This window comes from Myotis nattereri (genome assembly GCF_964212035.1).
Source record: "Myotis nattereri genome assembly, chromosome: 2".
Taxonomy (NCBI): domain Eukaryota; kingdom Metazoa; phylum Chordata; class Mammalia; order Chiroptera; family Vespertilionidae; genus Myotis; species Myotis nattereri.
In genome coordinates, this window is record NC_138076.1 from 199041651 (window position 1) to 199054796 (window position 13146).

A 13146-nucleotide genomic window follows, 5' to 3' on the forward strand; every position below is an offset into this window, starting at 1 on the left:
TCATATTTTCACCTCGAAATTTTCATCTTAGGTGTGAGAGGCAGAGAGAAGCCTTTCAACACATCATTCTGAACCTAGAATGGGGATGAAAAGGGTTGAATCTGCCAATTGTTGTCAACAAATCCATGTCTCTGAATCTCAGGGCTACACGCCAGGGCTAGCTGTCCACATGAATGTGCGCTTAAGAACAGAGCCACTGTTTGGCTACGGCTGACTCGCGTCTCAGAGCGGCCATCTGAGGACAGGTCAGACATAGACATCCACACCGAAACAGGGAAAGGTCTGGATGTGACAGATCTCTCTTTTCAGTTGTTAGTGTCCGGCAGCAGCCTCATTTTCAGCTACTCAAGTTCACAACGTGAGATGACGCAACTAGTCCCACTAGTACACGTCTATGCAGATGTGTCTACTTGGGAGGGAATTAACAACATTATCGGAGTTAACACTTTCCCCTGATTTCTGCTCTGTATTCCAGCCCACTTACATGTTCTAATCTAGACTTTTATTATTCATTTTCATTATGATTTCATTCTTGCCCAGTGATTGTTCCCTTTAGGGCAAAGACTTATGGGAGTGGACGTAACTTCTTCAGTAAGAATGAAAACCAAGCGTTTGTGTATACCTTCCATTCCCAGAAAGGTCTGTTTCAATCTAGGTCACGTGAGCAAGGGAATGAAAGCCATGGCATAACATGGTCAACTCCCCATTGGTGTGGACAATAGGCATCGTGAGCTATCGCTCAGTGTTGGAATACATTTCGCGATATGAGTGAAAGGCAAAAGAACGCTAGCGAGGCATTTAATAACACCTTACCTGGGCCATCTGCCTCTCCAGTTTTGATCGGGGAATATCATCAAAGTAGTTTTCATTTCTTCTCCTCCTTGCATCGCCCTGCATGATAATGTGAGGAACGTCTAGGGAGCCGCCAGCGGTGTAAGTGCTTTGGCTAAGTGATGGAGACAGCTGAGGAGGAGTGTGGTTACCACTGGGTTCCTGAATGGAAACACATCATGAAGTCATTGCCACGTTCTGGCCGCTAACCTTTGCGTGCAAAACTGTGAAATACCGACAGGACACACTGTGGGGCGGGGACTCGTTTTTGAATCAACGGCCAAGGCGTGGAGCATCCCGCTGTCTTGTGAATGGCATGATCTAGCCAATACTCCCCCCCCCCCCTAAGTATTTCAGGCCGAAGGGCTAGAGTACAGAGAATCAGGCTGTTTTCTTCAACCAGCACAGTGGGTGATCTCAGGGGAGAGGACGCAGATGTTAGGCAACCCTGACACGACCACGTGTGTGTACAAGGGCAGGAGCTGCGTCTTCCCGTGGACAGAGTCCTCACCACGGGAGAGGCCATGACGAGGAAGCGAAATGGGAACCACCGGGGCTGGATCCTCCATCAGACGGTGGTCTGGCAGTCAGGTGGGGAAGAGGACACAGTACGGAAACGGAGCATGTCACACGTGCGGATGGCAGGGCAGTGCATAGAATGACTTTCAAAGGCAAAGGCGACTTAAGCTGGGGGATAACTGGTCGGAAGAAAGACAAGAGGAGGCAGACAGCTGGGCACTAGTGTTTGCAAGTAAGAGGAGGGTTGGAGGGTGCTGATTCCCTGGCCCCCCCTAAGGTTCTGGATTTCCTTTGACAAATTAAGGTTCTGCACTTTTTCTTGGGGATCTCTATTGCTCTCCTAAATCACTTTCAGGGAGTCAGAGGGATGGGTTCAGATGGGGGAGGAAAGAGAGCTGAGTAAGCAGGAGGGAAGGCCTCCTTTAAACAGTCATTCCAGGAGGGCTATCCTGACGGTGCCTACATCTTTCTCCCCTTCTGTGTAGCAAAATGAGGGTAAGACAATTATCCCTCTCTAGCCACATTTTTCTCCCAATTTATTTGAGTCTGTAGGCTGATGCTCTATCCACTGAGCCAAACGGGTTAGGGCTCCCAATTTATTTGAAGCTCCTCTTATTGAGGGAGAAAAATAGGTCCTAATTCTACGTTCACTGCTCCCAAAGCCCTCAACTAGCCTCCAAATGTCCCAGCATCTCCCAGTTGCCCCAATAATCACTTTTCTTAAGGGCTCCGTTCCGGAGCCAATTCTCTTTCATTTCCAGAAATCTTTGTGCACTTTCTTTAAAACGGAATCAGACTCAAATCTTTTTTTTTTTTTTTAAATATCCAACAACTTTTATTGTTTAAAGTATTACCTGTCTCCTTTTTCCCCCAGATTAACCCCCCACCCCCCCCACCCCAACTCAAATCTTAACAGCTCCTCTCCTGCTCGACCCCCTGCCTGGCCCACGGTGGTTATGCTGTGTGCTGAAACTCACTGATAGGAGGCATTCTACTGCATCGGGTTGCTGGCCATTCTGTTGAAATGCCACACTGTGTGCATCAGTTACTATTGCTCCCTTTCTGACACTTGCAGAAAGGGAGTCAGAGGCACCAAGTGCAGGACTAAGTAAAGAGCAGAGAGTGGGAACTCCCCAACTGCTCATGGACAGTCCAACTTTTCGATGAATTTTAGAACAGTTCCTGGAGGCCTCAGGTACCCGGTGAATACGGCCCGCCCCTCCCTGCTCCATTTCGCCTGGCAGTCCTCTGCTCATTCTCTTCCCCTCTGCCTTTTCCTCCTCGCCTCCCTTCCCTTTCACTATATTTCTCTCTGCGTGCCCCCCCGCCCCCCCTCCCACGCTGTGGGGTTTCTCTCTAGTTGTACTGCCCCATAATTCTAAACAATAGCTGAAATAGTTTATTAAATATCTAGTTCTAGCTTCTCTAACCTTAATTTTTGAAGTGGGTAAGGCTGGGCAATATTTACTTCATAAAAAACCTAAGACCCTAAGGTTAATTTCAAATTGACCTTCACTTAGCTGTGGCCTCTGATCGATTTTCTTTCAGTGGGTTTGAGGAGTCTGACAGAAAACTCATTTCCTCGCTCGGTAAAGATGGGAGTGTGGGATGGCAGTAGTTGGGGGGGGGGCGTTCTTTAAAGGTGGGGGTTTGTCTGATGTGTATCTAAATCTCAAAAAAATATATTTAACCAATCGAGGGGAAAAAAAACCTTGTCATATGAAACACAATCAGAAGTGAGATTGTTTTTCAGATGGGTAAGGTACGCTGTGTGGAACACAGCCCGCACTTCCTGACTCATTGCTTCAGTCATTTCATGTTAGTGCCCCACATTAACTTTGGGGGCTAGGCGTGGAGAAAACAGGAATATCCTGAGCACTTACCCTGAGGGTGATGGAGCGAGGGGGCTTCTGGGGCGGGTCCTCGTGCAGCCTGTCTCCCAGTGACGCCAAAATACGTTTCCTGTGGCCAATCAAACTGATTTTTAAAACCTGAAACGACACACATTTGGGTTATTTCATTTGAGAAAAATGATTTCTGTGGGTCCTAAGAGATGAAGGAACGAAAGGAGATTTGTGCAAAGCTACCTCTGCCCCGGGACAGATGTGAAATCAGTGTGAGCCTTCGAGTCCAGGAAGGTAGAAATGCCATGGAGAAAGGGTCGGCGGCACAGTGGTGGGGGGAAGAGGAGAAAGCGGAGAGGGTGCCCCTTCGCTCAGGCTGCCCCAGTCCCAGCCCCTACTCAGCAGCCGCAAGGCCTTTCAAAAGGCAAGCCAAGTCTTCTCCCCAACCAGCTGGACTCTCCCATCGCCTGCTGTTGCTCTTAGGATAAAAGCTCAGTCCTGACCTGGCTTCGAGGCCCAGCAGGGTTGGCTGCCCACTGCCTGAGTCTGTGTCCTTGCCTCTCTCCCTTCCATTCAGGGTGCTCAGTCACACCGGTTTCTCTGCTCCTTGAACATCTGGTACACATCCTCACCTTGGGGCCTCTACCCCCTTTGCCCATCTGCCTAGAAGGCCCCTGAGAGATCACGTGACGCCTCTCACCCCTCTGGACACTGCGCAAGTGTGGTCTCCTCACAGAGGCCCCCACACCTCCTCACTAAAGCACTGGGCCCTATTCTACCCTGGATCTCCCTGCCCCCCTTTTAACATGTTTTCATTGATTTCAAAGAGAGGAAAGGAGAAGGAAAGAGAGATAGAAACATCAATGATGAGAGAGAATCATCAACTGGCTGCCTCCTGCACACCCCCTACTGGAGATTGAACGAGCAACCTGGGCATGTGCTCTGACTGGAAATAACAGGAGCTCCCTGAATAGGAGAGAATGAAAGTTAATCAGTGGTTCTCAACCTTCTGGCCCTTTAAATACAGTTCCTCATGTTGTGACCCAACCATAAAATTATTTTCGTTGCTACTTCATAACTGTAATGTTGCTACTGTTATGAATCATAATGTAAATATCTGATATGCAGGATGGTCTTAGGTGACCCCTGTGAAAGGGTCGTTCGACTGCCAAAGGGGTCGCGACCCACAGGTTGAGAACCGCTGATTTAGATAAAAGTTGTAACGCAGGGTTACAATCAAGCACAGTGACTTGGGGGACTCCGGTCTCCCCCGGATAGGATTTTAAGTCTGACAGAGCTGCAAAGGACACCTTGGAGAAGAGATGACACAGGGAACCAAGATTTGAAAAGGCTCAGTCCCTACCCTTCCTGCAGTTTTGCACATGCTGCCTTTTCTATCCTCCCAACACTCCTACCCAGAAGGGCTTCTTGCTTTACAGTCAAGGAGACCGAGGTTCAAAGTGGTTCTGAGTTGCCTATCCAAGAGCTAGCATGAGGTGGCTCTGAGATTTGAATCAGGTTTGCTGATTCCAAAGCTGTAAATTGCAAAGTTTGGGCGTATCTCCAAACATTAATACAACATGTAGATGCAGTCACAAAAAATGTATTTACCCTGTCCCTGCCCACGTGATGTTCTAGGATACAGCTCATTTTGGGTAACTAGTTCCCAAAGTAACTAGTTTCTTAAAAATTTTTTTCTCTCTTTTCAAGTTTTAAGGGGGAGGGGTGAGTATATCTTTGGGCATTTCATCCTATGCTAACCTTGAATTTTTATTTGCCTATTTGTCACTTGGCTTATTGGCTTTTCTGCCTACATTTACTTAGATTTTAAATTAGCACTTAAATTCGAATGTCCACAAGCACACACACTCCATTGATTTTATAAACCTCCAAGGCTGACGGGTCCTACACTTTGCAGTTTGTTTGCATAAAGCAGGCCCTCTTCCCAGAGATCACTTTAGTCCACTTTCTCTGCACCATCTCCTACTCTAGCACAACTGCTTCAGGGATGTTGAAAAAAAAAAACCTGCTCACAATAAAAACAAACAAACAAAAATTGCTCACAATATTCCAGGTATAAGTGAACCACATCTTTCTGTTTGAGCAGGATACAATTTTCTGCTTTAATCCCCCTTTAAATGCCCTTTTATTTTTTTTTTATTATTGATTAAGTTATTACATATGTGTCCTTATCCCCACATTACCCCCCCATCCCCCCCACTCATGCCCTCACTCCCCTGTTGTCTGTGTCCATTGGTTAGGCCTATATGCTAGCATATAAGTCCTTTGGTTGATCTAAAATGCCGTTTTAAAGCACATCTGAGGTAGGGATAAGTAGGGACAAAAACATACTAGTACACTGGCTGTAAAAACCTCTTAATTTGGTTATAGTTGATAGGTCAGAACTCTTTGATCTTGGAAAGATGGTTTGAATTATTTCTCCCTAAATTCCTTATCTTACAGTTGTCCATGCAGAAGCCCATCTGCCATGCTCTGTCCCCTCACACAGCCCTGTGTACTCTTTCTGCATTCATATTAGTCAGCTTGGCATTTTGCTACCTGGAGGAGCTTGGCAGTTTCTGCAAATCTGGAATTTGACCATAAACTCCTTCTTTCAGATGATTTATAAATATGCTAAGTGTGGCCCCAATGCTGCTTACTTATAGGCAACACTGTTTATATGATCCAGGGAAATGCCTTTAAAATATTCTTGCATTGTTTGTTTCTTTTTTTAAGCATCAAGATCAAAGAATCCCCAATTTCAGAAAAACACAACAGTACTCTTTTCAAATGTATTTTGTAAATCTAAAACATTGCATTTTCTTATTCCCTTTTATTCTTATTTTCAGTTACTTTGCCAAAGACTTCTATTGAGTATAAATTCCTTCCATAAAATTCCCACTGCCTTTCTCCCAGTAAGAAATTGGATCCGATGCTGAGGGTGCTACCTCGAGCTCCTGAGTCCTGCTAAGAAATGCTTTTCGTAGTAATACAGATGTTCAAAATTATTTTGACAAATAACAGACACTAAACAACAAATAACTGGTAAAAGCGAGCGGGTGTAACCGCCTTTGCTGCTTCTGGTTTACTCTCTCAATTCAACTGTGGGCAAGTGACCCGACTCCTGTGGTCTCTGTTCTCTCACCTATAAAGTGAGAACGCGCATGCCAATCTCAAATGTTGTTGGGAAGATGAAGTTGTGAGCATAACCAGCACAGTGCCCGGCATAGAGAAGATGCAACCTTCCTGGTGTGCTTATCCTAGCTAATGGACCCAACGGATGCACAGAAATCCTCACCCAGAAAACAGACTTGGCCGTTTTCATAGTCAGTCATGTCAAACAAATTCGCTGGTGCTTTGCATGAAGAGATGTGGCTAACCTGGGAAAAGCCCTCATTGAAGTGATATGCAGTGAGTGATAGGAATGGGTCTAGTTTCTAGGTCTTAGTTTAATTCTGGACCTAATCTAAAAAATTCATGCTATTCTTCCACACACACCATTTACTCTCTGACAGGAGGTACTCTGAGCCACTAACTGGAGCTCCATCACTGTCTCCTCCACAGAACTAACTACCCTAAGAGAGTGGATGGATGGATAGAATAAAAAAATTAACAGAGTGCTAATTCATATCAAGAACATTCGGGTAACTTTCCTTATTTACTAGAAATGACCCCATATCACATAATAATGATAACTATTATCCTCTGAACATTTGCTATGTTCTAGTTCTATGTTCTAATTGTGCTAGAAACTGTGCCAAGTGCACTATATATGTGTACAAACTTCTCACTTAATCTTTAAAAAAACAATATCTTTAGAAATGCAAAACCTGAGATCCACGGACACTGAGCACCCTGTCTGTGGTCATGCTGCTAATGGCACCGTGGCCAGGATTTGCACCTGACTCAGCCTGCTCTTCCCCACTCACCATGCTCTTCTTCTAGGTATTGACCTCTACGCCTTAGCTACACTATTGTTTTATACCATGTTTTGAGATGGTGCTCTTTGCTTTGGGTTGTCAAGTTAAAAACATTTGTACTGGGTCTTGACCAACTGAAAAACATTAGAATTATACAGCTTTAGTTTTGGACGAGGCTTATAGCAGTGTTAAAGCTGGGCCAAAGGAGCCCAGGCAGATACCCTACAGAGTTCCCTGTGAAATGCCTAGACAGGTGTCCCCGCTTTTTGAAAATTTGCCCTACGCCACTTGGCTTTCGACAGACCTACATTAGTTCCTGTTGCTGCTAAGTGAAAGAAATCTGAAGAGGATTTTTACTTTTACGTAAAAAGGTGAAAATGGGAAATAGCATCCAGTGTTTGTTTTGCATAATGGAGGCAGTTGCACCCTGAGCAGCGAGAGTGGCCCCCAAGCTCCTTCCCTGGGAACCACACTCAGCATCTCAGCATCAACCGCCACAGCTTTGAGCTGTCTGCGCGCATCTGGGCTTTATCTCCGTTAATTTTGTGCATCTGTTAACCAGATGTGTCCTAAGGTAATTTCTTCTTTGCTTTAAGCCACTTAGGCTTAAGAAAGGTCTCATAGGAATGCTCTGCTTTCTGAGAGTGGGGGAAATCTGTATAGACAAAGACCAGAACATCCTCATCAACCCAAGATTCAATCCAAGTTGGCTAAGAGTAGAGTGGTAGGGAGGGTGACATTTGGCTTCAAAACTTCGAAGTCAACAATATGAAATCCAATCAGTAAGACAACAACAGAGAGTATTCCAAAGAAAGTCATATGGGAAAAGTCAAGCCCAAAGGCCATTGGGTTTGCCTTGAGGTCAGCGTAACATCTGATCACCATTGTAAGTGATAGGGAAGTAGTGAAATCCTACCACCCCAGGCACCATGACAGATGTCCAGTCAGTTTACAAACAGTTTTCAAAAAGCCAGAGCAACAGTTACTGTGGTAGAGAAAAATTCTGTACGGTTTTCATTACTGTTTGGGTGAAAGTTAGCTGCATGTACAAGGACCCCAATGGGAGTAAAAGGTAAAGTAATGGGAATATTTGGGGGATTTAGTTATTCTAAGATATTAACACAATTCAGTTCAACTCAAAAACAATATTAATTTTCTGCCACCAATTATTTGGAGAATTCAAAGGGAAAATGTGCAGAGATTGGGCACAAAAACTACATTGTCAAACCATTAGCTAAGGAAAAATTACTATACACATGAGCATAAGAATGTGCCCAGTTCCAATAGATAAGAAATGGAAGTTATGGCATGCTCCCTTAGTGGGTTTTCACTACAACTATCATGAGAAATATGGGTCAAAGGCAAGGAATACTGAAACAATACAGGTCTGCTGAATATTGGTATCCACTCATCCAAGGAGTAGCTACCTCTTCAAATTTTCTTCACTGTCAATTAAATAGAACTTCAGAAACAACACTGCAAATTCCAGCAAGAGGAGAATAACTGTGCTGAGTGACAATGCCATACTATTATGCCAGTGTCATTTATGTTTCTGGGCTTACCTGTGGGAATTCTGCTAGACAATATTATGACCCTACCCCTGCACTGAGCAGCTCACATCAGAATATATGTCCCAGCAATACAGAAAGTCAGTGCAGTTGGACTTCTTTTTTATTCCTTTTAAAATGTAATGTTCCACAAATTAAACATGTTAAATTTGAGGTGATGTAAATGAAACATGCTTTTTTTCCCCACCTACTTTTTAAAAATTAAATAATGTTTTGATTATAATAACAATACTGCTTTCCCATGGTAGAGACAGAAAATATAGAAAAATAAGAGAACAAGGTATTGCCCTAACCGGTTTGGCTCACTGGATAGAGCATCGGCCTGTGGACTGAAAGGTCTGAGGTTCGATTCCGGTCAGGGGCATGTACCTTACCTTGGTTGCGGGCACATCCCCAGTAGGGGGTGTGCAGGAGGCAGCTGATCGATGTTTCTAACTCTCTATCCCTCTCCCTTCCTCTCTGTAAAAAATCAATAAAATATATTAAAAAAAGAGAGACCAAGGTATCTATAGGCTATTTGCATTTAGGCATATTTCCTTTCATTTTGTCCCCACAATTATGTTTTGTAGTGGCCATAAGTACAATTCTCAACTTAATTTTTTCACCCAATGTGAAAGCTAAAGAGCTTTCCTACATATTCAAATCTCAGCAGACGTTTTAAGTAACTCCATATTACCATATTATTGCTTTAGAGAAGCACATCGTAATTCACTAACCATTCCCCTTATTGCTGGAGATTTAGTCTGTGATTCATTTCTGGATATCAAACATTCCATGTCCTTAGAAATATCCTATCATCCTTCAATTTCCATTTTCATTGCCATGTTTGCCTAGACACAATACGAAAAACACCAATGAAAACTGCAAGAACGTACACATCATGCAGAAAAGTCATGTAGCGACAGTCTCTCTCCATGTTCCTCATGACATTGCAATCCATTTATTACCGGCTGGGACAAGTCCCTCCAGGGACAATGGCATGTCCACATTATCTTCCTCAGTGTCACTCTGTGCATTTGTTATGCTTTGGGGCTCAGATTTAGCGGGCAGACATGAAATAACACATGTAGCTGGAATCCTCCAGAGATTACACATGCAGCATCACTGAGCACACAAGCGATTCTAGTTATCATTGTGCCTTCTCATTTCTGGGTTTTTGTGCAGGGAGAGATTTTTACTTTGTTTTTATTTAAATGGTCTTTAGAATGGAACAGCTTCATCTGCATTCTGAATCCCCCTTCCATTTTAAGGGGGCAGACTGTCCCCCTCTCCCCTTTCTAGATACTTGCCAACTAAGGACAGCAGTTCCCAAGCAAATCTTGAGAGCTTGTCTGGCTTCAGAGTGGCCTCTTGATCTAAAATCTACCCAGAGATATGTATAAAACAGCACATTAAATAACAAAGATACTATTCAAAATCTTGCTGTTAGGGTTATTCAAGGATGGAGTAAGAAAGTTTTAAGTTTCTGTTATACTCAAGAGAGAAATAATGCCTTAGTTCAGGGCTTTATAATTCCCAAAGCAGCTTCCTAGTCATTCATATTCAATTTACAGAAATCTGCACAAACCTGCAAGTGTTCTGCGGATTCCTGGTGGTCTGGGATGCCCAGACCGGAAGTCGAGGTGGAAGTTTATCTGCTTTGTTCTCATCTGCAGAACTAAAATTGCAATTAAATGGGAAGGATTCCCCCCTCCCTGGTTATCATTTCCAAAAACTTTCCACCTGAGAGCATCCAGGCAAAAGTGCCAGAGAGCCATCGGATTTCCACTCCCACAATTCCAGACACCCTCGTTGAAAATGGCATTTGATTTCCGACTGTGACATTTTCTCTCTTATTTCTTGGAAAGTAATAATGCATGCTGGCACTGCTATGGTGGAGAGAAGGACCTTGGAAGCGGAAGGTCATGATGTTGTTTTTTTTCTTTCTTTCACTCTTCTTCTAGGGAAGTGACCTTTGCGTTGTGATGGTCAAGGGTCAATGATAATCTTATTCAACAAATTTATTGAATATCTTTCACATATGACCACCGTATTATGCAATCTGTGAGCCACAAAGAAGAAAAAAAAATATTCATTCCTCTAGGGCTTTTAATCCAGTAGTTGGAAAAATATTTTTTAAATTTGTCTATATATTTCTATTTTGTGTCTGTCTATCCATCATCTATCTATCCATCCACCCATCCATCTACCTACTTAACATGCATCCATCTATCTAAATATATATGTCTACTCAGCTACACAGATTAAGAGAGATTTCTGTTAACTAAGGCATTATTTCTCTCTTAAATATAACTTAAAAAACGTTCTTACTCTATCCTGAATAACCCTAACCACAAAATTCTGAATGGTATCTTTGTTATTTAAATGTGCTATTTTATAGATATCTTTGGGTAGATTTTAGATCAAGAACCAGCCCTTTCTCCTATTATCTAAACTGTCTTTAACTCCAGCCAATCTCCTCCATGTCTCCAACTGCACCACATACATTCCTTTGGCCCACATATACAACACCTCTGTACACTCTAGAATATCTGTGCCTCCTTTTCACTTAGCTCTTGCAAGCATGAAATCAAGACCCATCTCAAGCCTTCCTTGCTCACCTTGGATCCCAGCAACCTCCTTCTCTGAATTTCTCTAGTATCCAACCAGACTATAAGTTCCAGAGGGTGAGATACAGGGTCACTGTATCATAGGATCCCTCATAGCACCCAGCACACAAGTACACCACCAAGGGGCATCCCTGAATCTCAGGCTTCATCCCTTATGTGTAGAAAACAAATGAATAGGAAGACATCTCTGAAAGGCAGAGGGGAAAGGAAAAGAACACCGTATCCTAATTCTTTCCCTTTCGACTCTCAACAGTTTTCTATTCCTTCTGAGCTTTGGCGCCTTGCCGTGGGTGATGTAAGATTTCCTTACCTCCCATTTCTTCCCTTTATCTCAAATGCTTCATCTAAGAAAAAAAGTCACTCTGTATCTTCCCTATTTTTTCTCTTCTGCTATTACTTTTCTTTTTTATGTTTTTATGTATGTATGTATGTATTTATTTATATTGATTTCAGAGAGAAAGGGAAAGGGAGAGAGAGAGATAGAAACATCAATGATGAGAGAGAATCATTGATCAGCTGCCTCCTGTATCCTCCCCTTTCCCCTGCTCTGCAATGGGGATCGAACATGAAACCTAGGCATGTGCTATGACCAGGAATTGAACCAGCAACTTCTTGGTTCATGGATCGATGCTCAACTATTGAGCCTCACTAGCTGGGCTGCTTTTACTTTTCAAAGAAACTGCTACTAAATAATAATTTGTATGATAGATGCCATCAAAATGCAACTGTGTTAACCTATGGAAAGGACCAGAGGTTCCAAGTTACACAGTTCTAGAGAGAGCAAAGGACAGTGGGAACGAGTGAAGGAGGGGCCGGGGGATGTGTGTTTTCTGAGTATAGTCTGTTTCAATAAACAGGAAATACTAATTATGAGGAAATGAGAAAATCTTTACATGAAAAGAGAGACCTTACTGGTATAATTGCCTTGGAGCACTTAAGGGTGCTGGAGGCAGAAAAGCCTTCTTTTGTAATCAAGGAGAATCATCAGTTTATTTGTAAAGCTCTCTGAATTACCTCTTGATGAAGGTACTAATTTTCTGATTATATTTTCACATAAACCTTACTCCAGAAGATTAAAACAAATACAAACAAACCAACCAATCAGTTCCTAACCAATTTCCCTGTAAGTTACTTTTAAGTACAGCTTGCTGCAAATTCGGTTTTCATAGGAAAAACTTGGTTTGCATTGCTCAAGAACCCAATAGTTGGAATTACTGAAGGACAATTTTGTTGCTAACGAAAATGGGAAATATGTGCTACATCCCACACCTGAAGTTATTCTTGCAGACATGATGATGGCCTAATAGCATTTGAAATCTGAAAATCTCTTTGCATTATTATTAATACATAAAAACGCTCTGCAGCTCCCAGCTGGTATGGCTCAGTGGCTGAGCATCGACTTATGAACCAGGAGTCACGGTTTGATTCCTGGGCAGGGTACATGCCCGGGTTGCGGGCTCGATCCCCAGTGTGGGGTGTGCAGGAGGCAGCTGATCAACGATTCTCTTTCATCACTGATGCTTCTATCTCTCTCTCCCTCTTCCTTCCCCTCTGAAATGAACAAAAATATATGAAAAAATATATTATGAAAAAATGCTCTGCAGCTTAAAAAGTGAAGAGGCCTCAGTGTAGCTTATATTTTGCTGACCATGCAAGACATTTATGGCTATTGAGGGTACTTTTCAACTTATTTCCTTTCTGTTTTTGAGATCATAAAACTTAGGATCTATTATATTATATAACTGATGCTCTTAGTAATGTAAATAAAATTATATCTAACAAAATTCATTATTAACACATATCCATATATTATAAATGCAACTGAAAGATGCAAAATACATAAAATACACATATT

General features: G+C 42.8%; 1 protein-coding gene across 9 annotated transcripts in view; it reads right to left on the bottom strand.

Moving 5' to 3' along the window:
- The window catches only part of ANKS1B (ankyrin repeat and sterile alpha motif domain containing 1B), an 812878-nt gene that overhangs the window by 68244 nt on the left and 731488 nt on the right, over positions 1-13146 (bottom strand). For all 9 annotated transcript variants that reach the window (XM_081080965.1, XM_081080961.1, XM_081080962.1 and 6 more), the window contains 2 exons: positions 3234-3341; positions 814-993 (listed from right to left, as the gene is read on the bottom strand). In XM_081080965.1, the coding sequence (XP_080937091.1) occupies positions 814-993; positions 3234-3341 (288 nt within the window). The remainder of the gene's footprint in view (positions 1-813; positions 994-3233; positions 3342-13146) is intronic.